General features: G+C 47.4%; 1 protein-coding gene and 14 non-coding genes across 15 annotated transcripts; all 15 read right to left on the bottom strand.

Moving 5' to 3' along the window:
• Window positions 1-3165: 3165 nt before the first annotated feature.
• Window positions 3166-3239, bottom strand: TRNAN-GUU (transfer RNA asparagine (anticodon GUU)). The gene has a single exon. It is a non-coding gene; the product is annotated as a tRNA-Asn (tRNA).
• Window positions 3240-3458: 219 nt separating this feature from the next.
• On the bottom strand, window positions 3459-3532 carry TRNAN-GUU (transfer RNA asparagine (anticodon GUU)). The gene has a single exon. It is a non-coding gene; the product is annotated as a tRNA-Asn (tRNA).
• Window positions 3533-3753: 221 nt separating this feature from the next.
• TRNAN-GUU (transfer RNA asparagine (anticodon GUU)) lies at window positions 3754-3827 on the bottom strand. The gene has a single exon. It is a non-coding gene; the product is annotated as a tRNA-Asn (tRNA).
• A 220-nt stretch (window positions 3828-4047) lies between these two features.
• Window positions 4048-4121, bottom strand: TRNAN-GUU (transfer RNA asparagine (anticodon GUU)). The gene has a single exon. It is a non-coding gene; the product is annotated as a tRNA-Asn (tRNA).
• Window positions 4122-4342: 221 nt separating this feature from the next.
• TRNAN-GUU (transfer RNA asparagine (anticodon GUU)) lies at window positions 4343-4416 on the bottom strand. Its single transcript has one exon. It is a non-coding gene; the product is annotated as a tRNA-Asn (tRNA).
• Window positions 4417-4635: 219 nt separating this feature from the next.
• On the bottom strand, window positions 4636-4709 carry TRNAN-GUU (transfer RNA asparagine (anticodon GUU)). Its single transcript has one exon. It is a non-coding gene; the product is annotated as a tRNA-Asn (tRNA).
• Window positions 4710-4928: 219 nt separating this feature from the next.
• On the bottom strand, window positions 4929-5002 carry TRNAN-GUU (transfer RNA asparagine (anticodon GUU)). Its single transcript has one exon. It is a non-coding gene; the product is annotated as a tRNA-Asn (tRNA).
• Window positions 5003-5131: 129 nt separating this feature from the next.
• Window positions 5132-18424, bottom strand: LOC146183480 (uncharacterized). The gene is made up of 3 exons (XM_084609123.1): window positions 18153-18424; window positions 12570-12900; window positions 5132-5278 (listed from the first exon to the last, which is right to left on the bottom strand). The coding sequence occupies exons 1-3, from the start codon at window positions 18422-18424 to the stop codon at window positions 5132-5134; spliced, it is 750 nt and encodes a 249-aa protein (XP_084465249.1).
• TRNAN-GUU (transfer RNA asparagine (anticodon GUU)) lies at window positions 10505-10578 on the bottom strand. The gene has a single exon. It is a non-coding gene; the product is annotated as a tRNA-Asn (tRNA).
• Window positions 10797-10870, bottom strand: TRNAN-GUU (transfer RNA asparagine (anticodon GUU)). The gene has a single exon. It is a non-coding gene; the product is annotated as a tRNA-Asn (tRNA).
• TRNAN-GUU (transfer RNA asparagine (anticodon GUU)) lies at window positions 11090-11163 on the bottom strand. The gene has a single exon. It is a non-coding gene; the product is annotated as a tRNA-Asn (tRNA).
• TRNAN-GUU (transfer RNA asparagine (anticodon GUU)) lies at window positions 11382-11455 on the bottom strand. The gene has a single exon. It is a non-coding gene; the product is annotated as a tRNA-Asn (tRNA).
• TRNAN-GUU (transfer RNA asparagine (anticodon GUU)) lies at window positions 11675-11748 on the bottom strand. Its single transcript has one exon. It is a non-coding gene; the product is annotated as a tRNA-Asn (tRNA).
• On the bottom strand, window positions 11970-12043 carry TRNAN-GUU (transfer RNA asparagine (anticodon GUU)). The gene has a single exon. It is a non-coding gene; the product is annotated as a tRNA-Asn (tRNA).
• On the bottom strand, window positions 12264-12337 carry TRNAN-GUU (transfer RNA asparagine (anticodon GUU)). Its single transcript has one exon. It is a non-coding gene; the product is annotated as a tRNA-Asn (tRNA).
• Window positions 18425-21471: the final 3047 nt, after the last annotated feature.

Genomic DNA, 21471 nt, shown 5'->3' with positions numbered 1-21471 from the left:
ACAAGGTTCTCAATGCGGATTTTCAGAAAATAGCAAGGAGAGATAAGAATGCCTTCCTGAACATACAGTGTCAAGCAGTTGAGGACAACAGCCAATTAAGGAACACAAGAGCTCTGTATAAGACAATCAAAGATATCAAAGGAAGCTTCTGTGCTAAGCTGGGCGTGATAAAGGACAAACGAGGCAAGGATCTCACTGAAGCCTCAGAGATAAAGAAGAGGTGGCAGGAATACACAGAAGAACTGTACAAGAAGGACCCGGATGTGCAAACCCAACATAGGACGGTTGTGATTACTGATGTCGAGCCGGGCATCCTGAAGAGTGAAGTTGAATGGGCCTTAGTCAGCCTTGCTAAGAACAAAGCTAGCGGAATTGATGGTATTCCAGCTGAGTTGCTTCAAAACCTCAACCACGACGCTGTTAACACACTGCGTACATTATGTCAAAAGATTTGGACAACCCTGCAATGGCCACAGGATTGGAGAAGGTCAGTTTACATCCCCATTCCAAAGAAAGGCAGTGCCAAAGATTGTTCCAACTACCGCACGATTGCGCTTATTTCGCATGCTAGCAAGGTGATGTTAAAAATCCTGCAAGGTAGGCTGCAGCAGTATGTGGATCGGGAGCTTCCGGACGTGCAAGCTGGGTTTCGCAAGGGCAGAGGAACTAGAGACCAAATTGCCAACCTTCGCTGGATCATGGAAAAAGCAAGAGAGTTCCAGAAACCCATTTACTTCTGCTTTATTGATTATGCGAAAGCGTTTGACTGCGTAGATCACAGCAGATTGTGGCAAGCTCTCCAAGAGATGGGAGTTCCAATTCACCTCATCTGTCTCCTCAGGAACCTTTATGAAGGGCAAGAGGCCACAGTCAGAACTGGGCATGGTCTTACTGATTGGTTTCCGATTGAGAAAGGGGTGAGGCAAGGCTGCATACTGTCGCCCTGCCTATTTAACCTATATGCAGAGTGCATCATGAGGAAGGCCTGTCTGGACGAGTCATCAGCTGGAGTGAAGATTGCTGGAAAACGTATCAACAACCTTAGATATGCGGATGATACCACTTTAATGGCAGAAAGTGAAGTGGAACTCAAGAGACTACTGATGCGCGTACAAGAAGAGAGTGAGAAGTTTGGGCTTAAACTGAACATTAAAAAGACGAAGATCATGGCGTCTTGCCCTATCAAGTCCTGGAGCATCAATGGACAAGAAGTGGAAGCTGTGACAGATTTTCTGTTCTTGGGCGCCAAGATTACCTCGGAAGGAGACTGCAGCCATGAAATTAGGAGACGCCTGCTTCTGGGAAAGAGAGCAATGGTTAGCCTTGACCGCCTAGTAAAGAGCAGAGACATTAGTCTGCCAACCAAGATCCGTATAACCCGTGCTATGGTCTTTCCAGTTGTGATGTATGGATGCGAGAGTTGGACTGTGAAAAAGGCTGACCGCCGAAGAATTGACGCGTTTGAATTGTGGTGCTGGCGAAGACTCTTAAGAGTTCCTTGGACTGCCAGAAGATCAAATCAGTCGATATTGTCGACCATAAACCCTGACTGCTCATTGGAGGGTCAAATTCTAAAGTTAAAGCTCAGCTACTTTGGTCATCTGGTGAGAAGAGAGGAGTCGCTGGAGAAAGATTTGATGTTGGGAAAGGTTGAGGGTCGCCGGAGAAGGGGTAGGCAGCGAACGCGATGGTTAGATGGCATTCTCGAGGCATTGCAGATGAAGCTATGTGATGTTAAGAAGATAGTGAGAGACCGGAAAGCGTGGCGTGACATGGTCCATAGGGTCACGAAGAGTCGGACACGACTGAACGCCTGAACTGAACCAGTACAATTCGGCTCCTTCAATTAGGCATTCATAACAATGTTGAGGAGATCATATAGGCGCACCTCTCCAGCCAGCAACGTCGACTCCGCACAACATCTACAGGCGCTCATCTCTTGCGCTCAATGGGCTACAATACCCCTGATCCCTCACCTCATACTCATATACCCATCCCTCCGCATCTGCGGAGCCTCCTCGAGCTCAAACCCCTCCCACAAAATATGGATCCCGAACACCACAAAGGTCGTCGCGCAGCCCGTGCCTCATATTTTTCCAAACAGTACTCCACACGCCAAGACATCATCTACACGGATGCTTCACACAATCCGGACATTCCTCACATCTGCACTGCTGTATTCACGGACATTCGCCGCTCAACATTCAATGCCGCCTCCATCCACTGCACTAGCATCGCCGAGGCCGAATGCTTGGCCATTACACTTGCAATTGCACACATCAGTCAGTTGCAGACTCAGCACACCACAATATGCACAGACTAACAAACAGCATACAGATATCTACTGCGAGGAACCCTCCCACACTCATCTGATAAAATATTATCTACTCTACCTACCCCTCCCGATACCATCACCATCACATGGGTTCCTGGGCATGAGGACATCCTCGGAAATGAGCGCGCTCATGCGTTTGCCCGAGAACTAAGCTTCCGGGCGCCGGTGGATGTCCTCCCCAAACCTTCATTATACACCACCATCGAACCTCTTGACTACACTACAATTGTTCAGTACTATCGTCGCTGCCGTGCCACGTTCCCGCCACCACATCCCACGCTTTCTCACATCGACAGTACGTACTGGCGACAACTCCAAACACATTCGTTTCCATCTCCTCAATTTGCCCACATATTTCACCCCACGGACTTCCCACCGTACTGCACCACATGCAACGCCACCCCACCCACCCTCTACCATTACTTATGGGAATGCCCACATCCAATCCGCGTTCCTCCCGTCAAACACCCCACCCTCTCCTCCTGGGAGGCTGCCCTTCTAGCCACGCAACCTGCAGATCAGTTACGGCTGGTCGAGCGGGCTAAGCTAGAAGGAACAGCCAGAGGGCTCCTAGACTAAGAGGTCCTCCTGGGAGTGTTTACATTTTTTTTTAATAAAGTTTTTTCCTCCTCCTCCTCCTCCTCTAGCTAACAAGACCCTCGGGCAGCTTAAAATCGCTAGGGCGTTTAGTGTTTCATGAAGCATTTTTTTTATTTAATGCACGAGAATACAGGAACAAAGGAAAATATCAATTGGTGTGTTTCTCTCAATCAACCAAACTTGTTTTGCTGCTCAGTGACAAACTACACTAAAGCTAGAACCAAAACATGCGCCACCGGGAGGACTCGAACCTCCAACCTCTCGGTTAACAGCCGAACGCGCTAACCGATTGCGCCACGGAGGCCGAGTTGGGGGGTATGCCAAGAAGAATGCTTCTCTAGCTAACAACACCCTCGGGCAGCTTAAAATGGCTAGGACGTTTAGTCTTTCATGAAGCAATTTTTATTTAATGCACGAGAATACAGGAACAAAGCAAAATATCAATTCGTGTGTTTCTCTCAATAAACCAAACTTGTTTTGCTGCTCAGTGACAAACTACACTAAAGCTAGAACCAAAACATGCCGCCACCGGGAGGACTCGAACCTCCAACCTTTCGGTTAACAGCCGAACGCGCTAACCAATTGCGCCAAGGAGGCCGAGTTGGGGTGTATGCCAAGAAGAATGCTTCTCTAGCTAACAACACCCTCGGGCAGCTTAAAATGGCTAGGGCGTTTAGTGTTTCATGAAGCATTTTTTTTATTTAATGCACGAGAACACAGGAACAAAGCAAAATATCAATTGGTGTGTTTCTCTCAATCAACCAAACTTGTTTTGCTGCTCAGTGACAAACTACACTAAAGCTAGAACCAAAACATGCCGCCACCGGGAGGACTCGAACCTCCAACCTTTCGGTTAACAGCCGAACGCGCTAACCGATTGCGCCACGGAGGCCGAATTGGGGGGTAAGCCAAGAAGAATGCTTCTCTAGCTAACAACACCCTCGGGCAGCTTAAAATGGCTAGGGCGTTTAGTGTTTCATGAAGCAGTTTTTTTATTTAATGCACGAGAACACAGGAACAAAGCAAAGTATCAATTGGTGTGTTTCTCTCAATCAACCAAACTTGTTTTGCTGCTCAGTGACAAACTACACTAAAGCTAGAACCAAAACATGCGCCACCGGGAGGACTCGAACCTCCAACCTCTCGGTTAACAGCCGAACGCGCTAACCGATTGCGCCACGGAGGCCGAGTTGGGGGGTAAGCCAAGAAGAATGCTTCTCTAGCTAACAACACCCTCGGGCAGCTTAAAATGTCTAGGGCGTTTAGTGTTTCATGAAGCAGTTTTTTTATTTAATGCACGAGAACACAGGAACAAAGCAAAGTATCAATTGGTGTGTTTCTCTCAATCAACCAAACTTGTTTTGCTGCTCAGTGACAAACTACACTAAAGCTAGAACCAAAACATGCCGCCACCGGGAGGACTCGAACCTCCAACCTTTCGGTTAACAGCCGAACGCGCTAACCGATTGCGCCACGGAGGCCGAGTTGGGAGGTAAGCCAAGAAGAATGCTTCTCTAGCTAACAACACCCTCGGGCAGCTTAAAATGGCTAGGGCGTTTAGTGTTTCATGAAGCATTTTTTATTTAATGCACGAGAATACAGGAACAAAGCAAAATATCAATTCCTGTGTTTCTCTCAATAAACCAAACTTGTTTTGCTGCTCAGGGACAAACTACACTAAAGCTAGAACCAAAACATGCCGCCACCGGGAGGACTCGAACCTCCCACCTTTCGGTTAACAGCCGAACGCGCTAACCGATTGCGCCACGGAGGCCGAGTTGGGAGGTAAGCCAAGAAGAATGCTTCTCTAGCTAACAACACCCTCGGGCAGCTTAAAATGGCTAGGGCGTTTAGTGTTTCATGAAGCATTTTTTTTATTTAATGCACGAGAGCACAGGAACAAAGCAAAATATCAATTGGTGTGTTTCTCTCAACCAACCAAACTTGTTTTGCTGCTCAGTGACAAACTACACTAAAGCTAGAACCAAAACATCGCCACCGGGAGGACTCGAACCTCCAACCTTTCGGTTAACAGCCGAACGCGCTAACCAATTGCGCCACGGAGGCCGATTTGGGGGGTATGCCAAGAAGAATGCTTCTCTAGCAAACTTTTTTTTTTTCTTTATTGCCGTGAAACTCAAAACAAAATACACATGATAAAACACGTCAACTACACTTGAGCTAACGCGTACGCGGCTAAAATCTTTTCAGGTTCACCAGCTCATCAAATAGACATTGCCATTGTGGTGGATCCTGCTGCATCCTGAAAGATTCGCGTATATACACCGCACTTTCAATGAAGTTTTCACGCGCAGATCGTGTATTTATATCTGCGTGACGCACCTGCATTCGTGTTTTCCACAAACTATGGAGGCCAAGAAGCATAATTAAATCATAAGGTGCATCATCGTTCTGCACTGGTAGGAATCTGATACCGTACGGAGTTAGGGGAAGTTCCTTTTTAATTGTCCTTTGGAGGACGTCCCATAGAAAAACAGCATCCCAACACTGTAAGAAGACGTGTTCAATTGTCTCCGGTTTTTGGCACAACAGGCAATTCGTTGTCCATGGGACGAAGATACCTTTTTCATTCAGCCAGGTTTTAACAGGGAGCGTATTAGAGTGAAGTTTGAAAAGGAACGTTTTAGCAGATGGCCTCAAGGGCATCTTCTTGACTCTTTTCAAAACGTCCTGCCCTGGGCCTCCACAGTGTAATGCCCGGTAAAAAGGCACCGGCAGCATCACGTCAATGAGATCTTTATACAGTTTTTTTTTGGGAACATTGAAAAGGTAATCAAAAGAAAACCGCACTTCCAGCAACTTGCACGAAAAAACAACCTCGCGCAGGTAGCCAGTCACAGTACCAGGCATGCTTTCACATGACACTATCCATTCAGGGAGCAACCTCTGCAATCGCACTTGCATCACAGTTCTTAGAAAGATATCTTTTTGATCACGCAGGAATATAAATCGCGAAACCACTTGACGCAAAAACAAATGGACAAGGCCAAGCCCGCCCCTTTTAACAGAAATAAACAAATTCGTCCGGGCGGTTTTTTCCCACGTGGATGCCCAAATAAAAACAGCAAAAACGCGGTGCATTTTCTGAATTGAGGTTCGTGAGACACACAACACATTCATGAGGTACCACAGCCTCGAAATAAGAAAAACATTGCAAATAGAAGCGCGCGAAAACATTGAGAGTTGCCTTCCTTGCCACGCATCCGCTTTTTCTTTCGCTCTGGATGTTTCTTCCATCCAGTGCACGTTGGGATCTCGATAACAATCTAAAGGCACGCCTAGATATCGCGTTGGGAGAGCAGACCATCGCAGCTTACAGAAGAAATCAGGTGTCACGTCCCAATCACCGTGCCAAAACCCAGAGCTTTTCTCCCAATTGATCTTACATCCGGTTTGATCACAAAATGTTTGAACGACACCCGTGACTTCACAGATGCTCTTTCTGGTTGCACAAAAGACTGCAATGTCATCAGCGTATGCTAGCATTTTCACGTGTGCTGATTGCAGCTTGAATCCTAAAATGCGATCGCTATCAATGATAGCCAAGCAAAGTGGCTCTAAATACAGTGCAAAAAGTAGGGGTGAGAGCGGGCAGCCCTGCCTTACTGATGACCGTACTGCAATGCTGTCAGTCAGTTCACCATTCACTATAATACGGGTCGTGCAGTTCGCATAAGCCATTTTAACACCCTCCACTATGACTTCACCAAGGTTAGAATGCTCTAAAATGGAAAAAAGAATTTCGTGAGAAACACGATCAAAGGCTTTCGCCAAGTCTAATTGCATCATGGCTATCTGACCCCCGAGTGCATCAACACATTCTAGTACGGTTCTTGCGACATGTATATTCGTGGCAATCGATCGACCCTTGATGCCACACGTTTGATGAGACCCAACCAATTCATTTATTACGCTTTGCAGTCTTTTTGCTAAAACCTTCATGTACACCTTGTAGTCAACATTGGTGAGGCTTATCGGTCGATATGACCCCACCAACAGTCGTTTCTCCGGATCCTCTGTCTTGGGTATTAGAACAATGTGCGATGTAGAGAAAGACAATGGAACAGCATTACGTTCGTAAGCTTCAGTGATTACATCGAATATAAACTGAGCCGCATAGTGCTGAAACGTTTTAAAGAAGACAGCGCTTAGACCATCGGGTCCAGGGGCTTTCCCAGGTGACAGGTCATCTATTGCAGATTCTATCTCCTGTAACGTTATCGGTGTTTCTAGGCGCGCTTTACTTTCGTCATCCAGTGCAGGCATCAGTCTTAGAAAGTCTGTTTGAAAGCCGCCTACAGTCTCAAGCTTAGCGCTAAGCAGTTCTTCGAAGTGCTCTGCTACCGCATGCTGAATATCTTTAGCATCTTCTGTGATATGGCCGCCATACCTTATACTCCTAATTTCTTTCTGGCAGGCGTATCTTTTCTCGTCTGCTAGGGCTCGTTTTGTCGGCACTTCTCCAGCCCAAAGTTTTTCAGCCCTTGCACGTATGACAGCCGCTGTGTATCTTTCGCTGTCGATTGTTTCCAGCTCACTTTTAAGCTCTCGTATTTTACTGGCGAAATGCCCTGGCACAGTACTTTCCATGCTCAAAAAAATAGCAAGTTGTTCATTCAGTTCTTTTTCTTTTTCTTTCTCTTTGTATCGCAGCTTACTACTCTTTTCTATTGCTTTCAATTTGACCCACTCTTTGAAGCTGTCCCATTCCGCTGCAAAACTTACTGGTCGCATAGCAAGACGATTTTCAAACTCTGTCTTAACTTCAGTAAGGAACTCTTCATCGGCAAGAAGTTTGGCATTCAGTTTCCATAGGTACCAGTTAAAGCGCGATTTCTTTCCTTTGCGACCAAACACTGCACTCACGAGACAATGATCGCTGAAAGACACAGGTTTGACCTCATATGCAGTACATAGGGAAACAAGATCTACCGAGGCATACACCCTGTCCAATCTGGCATGGCTATCTCGCTGAAAGTGCGTGAACTCTGGCTGGTTTCCAGTGGAGAACACACTACCAACATCCTCAAGGCTATACTCATGCACAAGTGCATTCAACAGCTCGGAGCTTCTGTCTCTTCGAGGTTTACACTTGGCCGCTCGGTCCACAGCTGCGCACACACAGTTGTAGTCACCAAGTACAAGCAAGATTTTGTCGACCTTCAACCACAACTCAATAGACTGAAAAAACAATTCACGCTCACGCCCTGAATTGGGAGCATACACACACACAACACGCCAGCATAAATTAGAGTAGGTAAAATCGGTAACCAAAAGCCGACCACTTGGACAGGCAAAAACGGACTCTACGCTTACTCCCAGCGTGTTACGTATAAATAAAAGGCATCCACCCGATACACCAACAGAATGGCATACACACACATAAAAGTTTGTTTGAAAAGAAGCCACCATACGGTCAGTGCTTTCTTGGCTCTCAATCTTTGACTCTTGCACAGCTGCTATATCTATATCATTATCCACAAGGAGGCGACTGAGCTGGCATTGTCGCCTTCTCGCTCCCAGTCCTCTAACATTCAAAGTAGCTACGTGTAACGGCGAATTAAGCTTGAGAGTCATGTACTAGAGAGAGACGCCAGTACCGGCATGGTGCCTACCTTCATGGTTGCGTGGCCTCCGCTTCTGACAAACAGCGGCGTATGCATGCATGTAATGTCCTGCCAGCAGAATGTCGGGATGCATTCAAACGAAGTCCAAGCCCATTGTTTCATTTTTGCTAACACACGCACCACTTGGTTGTAGAAGGTTCGTGACGCTGGTCGGTAGGCAGCCGACCCACAAATCGTTCAGGTCTCCACAAAAACTACGGAGGCGGTTTGCCCGCCTGCCGCGTGTCAGCCGAGAAGTTCGGCTTCGGTCTTAACGTGGCTCTTCGGATGCCAGAAGTTTTCGGCGGCGGCTCACCACAAACACCGCCTGGCAGCTGAGTCTCCTCGACGCTTTCCTCATGCGGACGTTTCGCGGCAATTAAGGCTGCTGTCTCCGGCCCAACCTCCATGGCATCAGTACAGGAAGGCTCAGTACTGAGATGATCCTCAGCGTCAGAAAATTTGGTTAAGTCTTCTGACCCTTCCTTTGACTCGCTTTCATGGTCCTGGGATGGAACGTTCAAGACATGCCGAGGTTCATTCTTTTCATTTGAGACCGTCACCTTATCCTTTGTTAAAACCGTCATGGAAGGCGCGTCCTGTTTCGTTGACTGACCTCTAATGTCAGCAGCCTCCTCCGCATCCGCCTCGTCCATAATTAACTCGGACGAGTCTTCGCTGGTCCCAGGTCCGGCAATGCTAGCGTAGGTTCGTGCACACTGGTTGTCTTCATGCCCGAACCGTCGGCAGGTTCCGCAGCGAGGAACCCGGCACTCTTTGCGGATGTGACCCTACTCCGGCAGCGTAGGCACAACGGGGGTCTGCCTGGCACAATGACGAGCGCGAGCTCACCGCTAACATTGAGCTGATGCGGCAGGTCGTCGAGCTTCATGCCAGCTTTCAGCTTCAGCGTGACGAGTCTAGTTGTAGAGCCCTTTTCCAGCATACCTTTAACACGCCAGCGCTCCCGGGAAACGTCTGACACCTTTCCGTACGGCGCAAATGCAGCACGAACATCTTCATCTGGCACGTTGTGAAGTAGCCAGTGAAGCTTGAGTCGCACGTCCTGGTTCGCCGGGTCAATCACCAAGCAGCGACCGTTTTTCACAGACAGCTCACCTACACTGACAATCTTGTTGACGGCTTCAGTATCCTTGAGAGTGACGGCCCAGACGTGGCTCATCCGATACGCCCCCATAGCGATAACATCGGGGATTAGCGAGTGTTGTCCTAAAGCATCCCGGAAATCTTCCACCCGGTACGGGCGGGCCCTGATATCGGCGTGCAAAAAAACGGTATTCAAAACAAACCGACCTGTTGGAAGTGCAGGCAAAACGACCTGGTAAGTGTTGTCCTTTTCAGCAGTCCTGTTACCGCGGCCTGACATTGCCGCTGAAGCCGCTCCTGAGGAGCCCTGCATCCTGCGTCCGTTCACTGGCGTGGCCGGAAGCAGAATCGCTTCTCTAGCTAACAACACCCTCGGGCAGCTTAAAATGGCTAGGGCGTTTAGTGTTTCATGAAGCCTTTTTTTTATTTAATGCACGAGAATACAGGAACAAAGCAAAATATCAATTCGTGTGTTTCTCTCAATCAACCAAACTTGTTTTGCTGCTCAGTGACAAGCTACACTAAAGCTAGAACCAAAACATCGCCACCGCGAGGACTCGAACCTGCAACCTTTCGGTTAACAGCCGAACGCGCTAACCGATTGCGCCATGGAGGCCGAGTTGGGGGGTATGCCAAGAAGAATGCTTCTCTAGCTAACAACACCCTCGGGCAGCTTAAAATGGCTAGGGCGTTTAGTGTTTCATGAAGCATTTTTTTTATGTAATGCACGAGAATACAGGAACAAAGCAAAATATCAACTGGTGTGTTTCTCTCAATCAACCAAACTTGCTTTGCTGCTCAGTGACAAACTACACTAAAGCTAGAACCAAAACATCGCCACCGGGAGGACTCGAACCTCCAACCTTTCGGTTAACAGCCGAACGCGCTAACCGATTGCGCCACGGAGGCCGAGTTGGGGAGTGTGCCAAGAAGAATGCTTCTCTAGCTAACAGCACCCTCGGGCAGCTTAAAATGGCTAGGGCGTTTAGTGTTTCATAAAGCATTTTTTCATTTAATGCACGAGAATACAGGAACAAAGTAAAATATCAATTGGTGTGTTTCTCTCAATCAACCAAACTTGTTTTGCTGCTCAGTGACAAACTACACTAAAGCTAGAACCAAAACATCGCCACCGGGAGGACTCGAACCTCCAGCCTTTCGGTTAACAGCCGAACGCGCTAACCGATTGCGCCATGGAGGCCGAGTTTGGGGGGTATGCCAAGAAGAACGCTTCTCTAGCTAACAACACCCTCGTTCAGCTTAAAATGGCTAGGGCGTTTAGTGTTTCATAAAGCATTTTTTCATTTAATGCACGAGAATACAGGAACAAAGTAAAATATCAATTGGTGTGTTTCTCTCAATCAACCAAACTTGCTTTGCTGCTCAGTGACAAACTACACTAAAGCTAGAACCAAAACATCGCCACCGGGAGGACTCGAACCTCCAACCTTTCGGTTAACAGCCGAACGCGCTAACCGATTGCGCCACGGAGGCCGAGTTGGGGTGTGTGCCAAGAAGAATGCTTCTCTAGCTAACAGCACCCTCGGGCAGCTTAAAATGGCTAGGGCGTTTAGTGTTTCATAAAGCATTTTTTCATTTAATGCACGAGAATACAGGAACAAAGTAAAATATCAATTGGTGTGTTTCTCTCAATCAACCAAACTTGTTTTGCTGCTCAGTGACAAACTACACTAAAGCTAGAACCAAAACATCGCCACCGGGAGGACTCGAACCTCCAGCCTTTCGGTTAACAGCCGAACGCGCTAACCGATTGCGCCATGGAGGCCGAGTTTGGGGGGTATGCCAAGAAGAACGCTTCTCTAGCTAACAACACCCTCGGGAAGCTTAAAATGGCTAGGGCGTTTAGTGTTTCATAAAGCATTTTTTCATTGAATGCACGAGAATACAGGAACAAAGTAAAATATCAATTGGTGTGTTTCTCTCAATCAACCAAACTTGTTTTGCTGCTCAGTGACAAACTACACTAAAGCTAGAACCAAAACATCGCCACCGGGAGGACTCGAACCTCCAACCTTTCGGTTAACAGCCGAACGCGCTAACCGATTGCGCCATGGAGGCCGAGTTTGGGGGGTATGCCAAGAAGAACGCTTCTCTAGCTAACAACACCCTCGGGCAGCTTAAAATGGCTAGGGCGTTTAGTGTTTCATAAAGCATTTTTTTTTATTTAATGCACGAGAATACAGGAACAAAGCAAAATATCAATTCGTGTGTTTCTCTCAATCAACCAAACTTGTTTTGCTGCTCAGTGACAAACTACACTAAAGCTAGAACCAAAACATCGCCACCGGGAGGACTCGAACCTCCAGCCTTTCGGTTAACAGCCGAACGCGCTAACCGATCGCGCCACGGAGGCCGAGTTGGGGGGTATGCAAGAAGAATGCTTCTCTAGCTAACAACACCCTCGGGCAGCTTAAAATGGCTAGGGCGTTTAGTGTTTCATGAAGCCTTTTTTTTATTTAATGCACGAGAATACAGGAACAAGGTAAAATATCAATTGGTGTGTTTCTCTCAATCAACCAAACTTGTTTTGCTGCTCAGTGACTAACTACACTAAAGCTAGAACCAAAACATGCCGCCACCGGGAGGACTCGAACCTCCAACCTTTCGGTTAACAGCCGAACGCGCTAACCGATTGCGCCACGGAGGCTTTTTTTTTTTTTTTTTAATACCTTTTTATTGAGACAAGCACGATACATTGTTAAAAGCACCCCGGCTGCTGCAGCCGGTCAAAAGTTAAAATGACTTGATTTGAACTAAATCGTCAAGCACACACATCCACGCGGGTGGGTCTCTCTGCACTCGGTACACATCACGTATATAACATACACTTTCCACAAAGTTTCCTTTGTTGTTCGGACGTTTACATCTGTATTGCGTACCGCCATTCGAGTTTTCCATAAACTATGGAGGCCGAGGAGCATAATCATGTCGTAAGGGACACCTGTGTCATCTGTATCTGTTGGTAAGTAGCGGATTCCAATCGGTGTTAAAGGTAGTTCCTTTTTTAGTGTGCGTTGCAGGACATCCCAATAGAAGATCGCGTCCCAACATTCAATGAACACATGTTCAACGGTTTCTGGCTTTTTGCACAGCAAGCAGTTCGTTGTCCATGGTACAAAAATGCCTTTGTCAGATAGCCATGTCTTAACCGGCAAGGTTCCCGTGTGCAGTTTGAAAAAGAATGTTTTTGTACTTGCTTTAACTGGCATCCTTTTAATTCCTTTAAGAACATCTTGTCCTAGGCCTCCAGAGTTTATTATACGATACAGAGGCACTGGCATGACTAGATCTATAAGATCTTTGTACAGTCTCTTCCTCTTTACAGTGCTGAGATACCCTTGTGAAAACGAACCTTGAGAAATTGCACAGAGTCAACAACTTCTTTCAAATAACCTCTAGCGCCACAAGTTGACAATCTCACAGTGGACACTATAAAATCAGGAAGAGCTCTGCTCAGACGCACCTGCATCATTGAGCGCAGGAAGGGGTCTTTCTGATCCCTCATAAACATAAAACGGGACACAACCTGGCGAACAAACAAATGTTCGAGACCCAGACCACCATCTTGAACTGTTCGAAACAAATTGGTTCTTCTAACCCTCTCCCAACTTGAATTCCAGATATACACAGCAAATACCCTATGCATTTTTTGCACATTTACACGCGACATAGACAGAAACTGCAAAACATACCACACTTTGGCAATTAAAAAAATGTTGCATACTGTTGCTCTCGCAAACATCGACAAGTCTCGTCCTTGCCATGCCCTTGCTTTCTCGCTCACTTTTGACGTCGCCTCGTTCCAGTAATCTGCGCTCTTGTTATATTGCTCGAGAGGCACACCCAAGTAGTTCGACGGCATGTTTGTCCACTGCAGATTCGCGAACAACGGTGGTGTAATTCCCCAGTTTCCGTGCCAAAAGCCCACACTCTTTTCGCAATTGATCTCAGCCCCAGTTTGCTGGCAAAACCGCTTGGCGACGTCAACACTTTCTTGTACACTCTCGCGGTCACTGCAGAATACAGCAATGTCGTCCGCATACGCAAGAATTTTAACATTAGATGACTGAAACCTGAAGCCATTTATTCGGTCGTTGTTAATAAGACTTAAACAGAAGGGCTCAAGGTAAAGTGCAAAAAGCAATAGTGAAAGCGGGCATCCCTGCCGTACGGAGGACCGCAGAGGGATGGGTTCACACAGGTTCTTATTGACAATTATTTGAACTGTACAGCTGCTGTAAACCATTTTAAGCCCGTCTTGTATTATGCTGCCCACATTTACATGTTCCAAAACTGAGTACAAGACATCGTGCGCCACGCGATCAAACGCCTTCGACAGGTCTAGCTGTACCATTGCAACTCGGCCACCGAACACATCACAGCACTCAAGGATACTTCGAGCGATGTGCACATTTGTGCAGATGGTACGCCCTTTCACTCCGCACGTTTGGTGCGGTCCAACTAGGTCCGTGATGACACTCTGTAAACGTTTGCCAAGAATCTTCATATAGATCTTGTAGTCGACATTTGTGAGGGTTATCGGGCGATAAGCCCCCACAGATAGCATTTTTTCTCGGTCACATGTTTTGGGGATAAGCACAATGTGGGCAGTAGAGAAGGAAGGTGGCATTTGTTTTACATTGTATGCTTCTGCAATCATATCGTATAGCAGCGGGCTGACTTCTTCTCTGAATGTTTTATAGAAAGCAGCGCCTAACCCATCAGGTCCTGGTGTTTTCCCAAGTGGCAGGTCCTCAATAGCCTTCTGAACTTTCTCTAAGCTAATAGGCTGTTCTAAGCACGCACGTTTCTCTTCGTCTAATCGAGGCATGAGGTGCAAAAATTCGTCCCACAGACTGCCCTTTGCGCTTCTGTCATTCCCTATCAGTCCTTTGTAATGCTCAACAAACACTCGCTCGATTTCCTCGCGGTCGGTCGTTATTCTGTTGCGGTAGCGGATCTGTTGAATTTCATTTTGTGCTGCATATCTTCTTTCATCACACAATGCACGCTTATTCGGCACTTCACCAGCCCACAACTTTTCGGCGCGCGCCCTTATCACAGCCGCTCGGTACTTATCTGCCTCCAGAGCTTCTAGCTGGCTTTTGACTTCTCGGATTTCTTTTATGTACAAACCGGGCACTGCTGTTTCCATACTTGTCAAAAAGTCTAGTTTGCACTCCAATTCTTTGATTCGTTTCTTTTCGCTTTGATGAAGGATAGTTCCTCGTTCTATCGCTTTCATCTTGACTGTGTTCTTAAAATTTTCCCACTTATCTGCGCAGCTTGCTGATTTGACGCAAGGCATTTTGATTAAGTCTATAATTTGTTTAACAAAAGTTTCATCCTCCAGCAGTTTAACATTAAATTTCCAAAGTTTCCAGTTGAAACGAGTCCTACTATGTTTCTTCCCAAAGCTTACAATAACAAGGCTGTGATCGCTGAAAGAAACATGTTTCACTTCATGGTTGGAACACATTGTCACAAATCCTATGCTTGCGTATACTCTATCTAGTCTTGCATTGCTACCGCGTTGGAAGTGCGTAAAACATGGCTGCGTGCCTTGAAGCAACACCCAGCCCAGATCTTCCATGTCGTGTTCTTGAATTATTGCATCGAGATACTGCGCACTCTGATCACGCACAGGGGTGATCGGCACTCGATCCTCTGGCATGCAGACACAGTTAAAATCACCCATCAAAACGACGCTTCTCTCGCAGTTCAAAAACACTTTGACCTTTTCAAAAAAACTAACACGTTCCTTGTAATTGTTAGGGGCATACACACAAATCACTCTCCATGAGCATCCAGAAAGGGTGAAATCGACAACCAGGAATCGACCCTCTTCGGATGTGACAATGGTTTCATTCCCAATTCCAAGATTATTTCTCAAAAATAACGCGCAACCTCCGGACTTTCCAACCGCGTGACATACGCAGACATTGTATCGGGACCCAAAAATTTCAACCATGCGATCTGTGTGCTCCTCACTCTCAATATTAGTTTCTTGTAATGCGATTATATCCAATTCATTTTCTAAAAAGAGGCGGTTGACCTGACACTGGCGCTTCCTCGCCGCCAGTCCACGCACGTTCAGTGTGGCTACGCGTAGTGGCAGTTGAATCTTTTGTTCATTCTTTAAGGCACCCACTGCTCGCGCAGTGCTCACCTCAGGGTACCGTGGCGCTGAAGGGGATTCCGCGTGCTGGAGCTCCACAAAGTGCACCGCCTTGCAACGGTCACACGCACTTTCACAGTCCATGGCCAAAGTTTGACGGTCAAGCTCACAGTTCACTTCCATGGTATATCGTCTCCACCATGGCACGCTGATCCGGAAACCGACGGCAGCACATTACAGCTGTAGAAGCGCTATTCAGGCACCTCTACCGCAGGTCGTATGTCTGGTGGAATATTTGGTCTTGGCCTGTAGGGAGACCGTCGCGTCATTACCGCCTTGGTGGGCGGCTCCTCCGCGGGTGCTCCATCAGTTTGTCGGTCATCTTTCACAGTTTCGAGGTAAGCGCGTTTTGTGGCCGTGACAGCAGCTTCCTCCAATGAGACCTCATTATGGGGGTGTTCGACGTGCGGTTCGTCAAGTGTCCTAGCAGGGGCTCTGAGAGAAGGCGGCTGCTTTTCTTGGCTCGTCTTTTCCTCTGAGACGCGTTGCGGTACTGGAGGTGCCTCGGCCGGACTTGTGCCGCTAGGCCCAACACTTGATGGCTGCGTGCTCTTCTCGACGGTTGCTGTTTTGCCTCCAGCTGCCCTTGATGCTTCCTCAGCCTCCACCTCGTCCGTAACGTGTTCAGTCACATCGACGTTCCTTCCTTGTCCGGTCTTGCTTGCGTACGTAGGTACACACTCGCTTTCGTCGTGACCAAACCGGCGACAGCGCGAGCACCGAGGTACCCGACAGTCGCGGCGAATGTGGCCTTTCCCTTGGCAGCGGAGGCCTCCCAGCTACAACCAAAAGTGCAGGTTCACCGGCTATTCGCAGTTGATGAGGTATGTCTTCAACTGTCACGTTGGATTTCAGCTTCAGGCTTAGTACACGGGTCGTTGACCCTTTTTCTGTGACGCCGTGCACACGCCAGCGCTCCTTCGAACACTCGGTCACCTCGCCGTACGGAAAGAAGGCCGCACGCACTTCTTCATCAGTCACGTTGTGAAGAATCCAGTGCACTTTAATGCGAACCTCTTGCTTGTTGGGGTCAATCACAAGACACCGGTGCTCCTTCACAGTCATGCTCCCGGCAGCAAGCACTTTCTTAACGGCTTCCGTGTTCTTAAACGTGACTGCCCCCACATGATTCATTTGGAATGCTCCCAAGACCACAACCTCGGGAAGCAATTCCAAACGGGCAAGGGCATCCCTGTAGTCCTCGACCCTATACGGCCGCGCTCTAACGTCGCCGTGCAAAAATACGGTATTAAAAACAATACGACCTGTTGGGAGGTCGGGCAGCATAACTTCGTAGCCTGTGTCGTTATCTTCAGCAGCAAACCTGTTCCCGCGGCTCGGCTGAGCCGCTAACACCGCTCCGACGGAGCTCATGATAACACGTCCGTTCACAGTGGTGGCCGGAAGTGGAATCCCTTTGCGCCACGGAGGCCGGGTCGGGGGGTATGCCAAGAAGAAAGCTTCTCCAGCTAACAACACACTCGGAAAGCTTCAAATAGCTAGGGCGTTTAGTGTTTCATGAAGCATTTTTTTTTTATTTAATGCACGGGAATACAGCAACAAAGCAAAACGTCAATTAGTGTGTTTCTCTACAATAACCAAACTTGTTTTGCTGTTCAGGAACAAACTACACTACAGCTAGAACCAAAAAATGCCGCCACCGGGAGGACTCGAACCTCCAACCTATCGGTTAACAGCCGAACGCGCTAGCCGATTGCGCCACGGAGGCTTTTTTTTTTTTTTTTTTTTTCTTTATTGCCGTGAAACACAAAACAAAAGTACACATAATAAAACACGTCAACTACACTTGAGCTAACGCGTACGCGGCTAAAATCTTTTCAGGTTCACCAACTCATCAAATAGACATTGCCATTGTGGTGGATCCTGCTGCATCCTGAAAGTTGCGCGTATATACACCGCACTTTCAATGAAGTTTTCACGCGCAGATCGTGTATTTATATCTGCGTGACGCACCTGCATTCGTGTTTTCCACAAACTATGGAGGCCAAGAAGCATCATTAAATCGTAAGGTGCATCATCGTTCTGCACTGGTAGGAATCTTATGCCGTAAGGAGTTAATGGAAGTTCCTTTTTAATTGTCCTTTGGAGGACGTCCCATAGAAAGATAGCATCCCAACACTGTAAGAAGACGTGTTCAATGGTTTCCGGTTTTTTGCACAACAGGCAATTTGTTGTCCATGGGACGAAGATACCTTTTTCATTCAGCCAGGTTTTAACAGGGAGCGTATTAGAGTGAAGTTTGAAAAGGAACGTTTTAGCAGACGGCCTCACGGGCATCTTCTTAACTCTTTTCAAAACGTCCTGCCCTGGGCCTCCACAGTGTAATGCCCGGTAAAAAGGCACCGGCAGCATCACGTCAATGAGATCTTTATACAGTTTTTTTCTGGGAACATTGAAAAGGTAATCAAAAGAAAACCGCACTTCCAGCAACTTGCACGAAAAAACAACCTCGCGCAGGTAGCCAGTCACAGTACCAGGCATGCTTTCACATGACACAATCCATTCAGGGAGCAGCCTCTGCAATCGCACTTGCATCACAGTTCTTAGAAAGGTATCTTTTTGATCACGCAGGAATATAAATCGCGAGACCACCTGACGCAAGAACAGATGTGCTAGGCCAAGCCCGCCCCTCTTAACAGAAATAAACAAATTCGTGCGGGCGGTTTTTTCCCATGTGGATGCCCAAATAAAAACAGCAAAACCGCGGTGCATTTTCTGAATTGAGGTTCGTGAGACACACAACACATTCATGAGGTACCACAGCCTCGAAATAAGAAAAACATTGCAAATAGAAGCTCGCGAAAACATTGACAGTTGCCTTCCTTGCCACGCATCCGCTTTTTCTTTCGCTCTGGATGTTTCTTCCATCCAGTGCACGTTGGGATCTCGATAACAATCTAAAGGCACGCCTAGATATCGCGTTGGGAGAGCAGACCATCGCAGCTTACAGAAGAAATCAGGTGTCACGTCCCAATCACCGTGCCAAAACCCAGAGCTTTTCTCCCAATTGATCATACATCCGGTTTGATCACAAAATGTTTGGACGACACCCGTAACTTCACAGATGCTCTTTCTAGTTGCACAAAACACTGCTATGTCATCAGCATATGCTAGCATTTTCACGTGTGCTGATTGCAGCTTGAACCCTAAAATGCGATCGCTATCAATGATAGCCAAGCAAAGTGGCTCTAAATACAGTGCAAAAAGCAGGGGTGAGAGCGGGCAGCCCTGCCTTACCGATGAACGTACTGCGATGCTGTCAGTCAGTTCACCATTCACTATAATACGGGTCGTGCAGTTCGCGTAAGCCATTTTAACACCCTCCACTATGACTTTTCCAAGGTTAGAATGCTCCAAAATGGAAAAAAGAATTTGGTGGGAAACACGGTCAAAGGCTTTCGCCAAATCTAACTGCATCACGGCTATCTGACCACCGAGTGCATCCACACATTCTAGTACGGTTCTTGCGACATGTATATTCGTGGCAATGGATCGACCTTTGATGCCGCACGTTTGATGAGACCCAACCAGTTTTTTTATTACGCTTTGCAGTCTTTTTGCTAAAACCTTCATATACACCTTGTAGTCAACATTGGTGAGGCTAATCGGTCGATATGACCCCACCAACAGTCGTTTCTCCGGATCATCTGTCTTGGGTATTAGCACAATGTGCGATGTAGCGAAAGACAATGGAACAGTATTACGTTCATAAGCTTCAGTGATTACATCGAGCATAAACTGAGCCGCATACTGCTGAAAAGTTTTAAAGAAGGCAGCGCTTAGACCATCCGGCCCAGGTGCTTTCCCAGGTGTCAGGTTATCTATTGCAGATTCTATCTCCTGCAACGTTATCGGTGTTTCTAGGCGCGCTTTACTTTCGTCATCTAGTGCAGGCATCAGTCTTAGAAAATCTGTTTGAAAGCCGCCTACAGTCTCAAGCTTAGCGCTAAGCAGTTCTTCGAAGTGCTCTGCTACCGCACGCTTAATATCTTTAGCATCTTCAGTGATATGGCCGGCATACCTTATACTCCTTATTTCTTTCTGGCAGGCGTATCTTTTTTCGTCTGCTAGGGCTCGTTTTGTCGGCACTTCTCCAGCCCAAAGTTTTTCAGCCCTTGAACGTATAACAGCCGCTGTGTATCTTTCGCTGTCGATTGTTTCCAGATCACTTTTAATCTCTCGTATTTTACTGGCGAAATGCCCTGGCACTGAACTTTCCATGCTCAAAAGAAACTCGAGTTGTTCATTCAGTTCTTTTTCTTTTTCTTTATGCCGCACCTTACTGCTCTTTTCTATGGATTTCAATTTGACCCACTCTTTGAAGCTGTCCCATTCCGCTGCAAAACTTACTGGTCGCATAGCCAGACGATCTTCAAACTCGGTCTTAACTTCCATAAGGAACTCTTCATCGGCGAGAAGTTTGGCATTCAGTTTCCATAGGAACCAGTTAAAGCGCGATTTCTTTCCTGCCCTACCGAACACTGCACTCACGAGACAGTGATCGCTGAAAGACACAGGTTTGACCTCATATGCAGTACATATGGAAACAAGATCAACCGAGGCATACACCCTGTGCAATCTAGCATGGCTATCTCGCTGAAAGTGCGTGAACTCTGGTTGGTTTCCTGTGGAGAACACACTACCAACATCCTCAAGGCCGTATTCATGCACAAGTGCATTCAACAGCTCGGAGCTTCTGTCTCTTCGAGGTTTACACTTCGCCGCTCGGTCCACAGCAGCGCACACACAGTTGTAATCGCCAAGTACAAGCAAGATTTTGTCGACCTTCAACCACAATTCAATAGACTCAAAAAACAATTCACGTTCGCATTCTGAATTGGGAGCATACACACACACAACACGCCAGCATAAATTACAGTAGGTAAAATCAGTAACCAAAAGCCGACCACTTGGACAGGCAAAAACGAACTCTACACTTACTCCCAGCGTGTTACGTATAAATAAAAGGCATCCACCCGATACACCAACAGAATGGCATACACACACATAAAAGTTTGTCTGAAAAGAAGCCACCATACGGTCAGTGCTTTCTTGGCTCTCAATCTTTGACTCTTGCACAGCTGCTATATCTATATCATTATCCACAAGGAGGCGACTGAGCTGGCATTGTCGCCTTCTCGCTCCCAGCCCTCTTGCATTCAAAGTAGCTACGTGTAACGCCGAATTAAGCTTGAGAGTCATGTGTTAGAAAGGGCCGCTCGTACCCGCATGGTGCCTACCTTCATGGTTGCGTGGCCTCCGCTTCTGAAGAAGAGCGGCATATGTGTGCACGTATTGTCCTCCCAGCAGAACCTCGGGCTGCATCCAAACGAAGTCCAAGCACCGTCTGTCATTTTTGCTCACACACGCCCCGCTTGGTTGCAGAATGTTCCTGACGCTGGTCGGTAGGCAGCCGACCCACAAATCGTTCAGGACACCACAAAACCTACGGAGGCGGTTTCCTCGCCTGCCGCGTGTCGGCAGAGAAGTTCGGCTTCGGTCTCAAAGTCGATCTTCGGATGCCCGCAGTTTTCGGCGGCGGCTCACCACAAACGCCGCCTGGCAGCTGAATCTCCTCGAAG

Source organism: Amblyomma maculatum, chromosome 7 (assembly GCF_055883805.1).
Source record: "Amblyomma maculatum isolate TAMU_Amacu chromosome 7, ASM5588380v1, whole genome shotgun sequence".
In the NCBI taxonomy this organism is placed as follows: domain Eukaryota; kingdom Metazoa; phylum Arthropoda; class Arachnida; order Ixodida; family Ixodidae; genus Amblyomma; species Amblyomma maculatum.
Note: the sequence above shows the minus strand (reverse complement) of the source record. Positions and strands in the feature narration are given on the sequence as shown.

Coding starts and splice junctions, on each gene's coding strand:
- LOC146183480 (XM_084609123.1), bottom strand. CDS start 18,424: ATGCAAGTGCGATTGCAGAGGCTGCTCCCTGAATGGATTGTGTCATGT. Junction 12,901..18,152: donor AAGAAGATGCCCGTGAGGCC/GTCTGCTAAAAC, acceptor AGGAATTAAAAG/GATGCCAGTTAAAGCAAGTA. Junction 5,279..12,569: donor TATGGAAAACTCGAATGGCG/GTACGCAATACA, acceptor ACACGAATGCAG/GTGCGTCACGCAGATATAAA.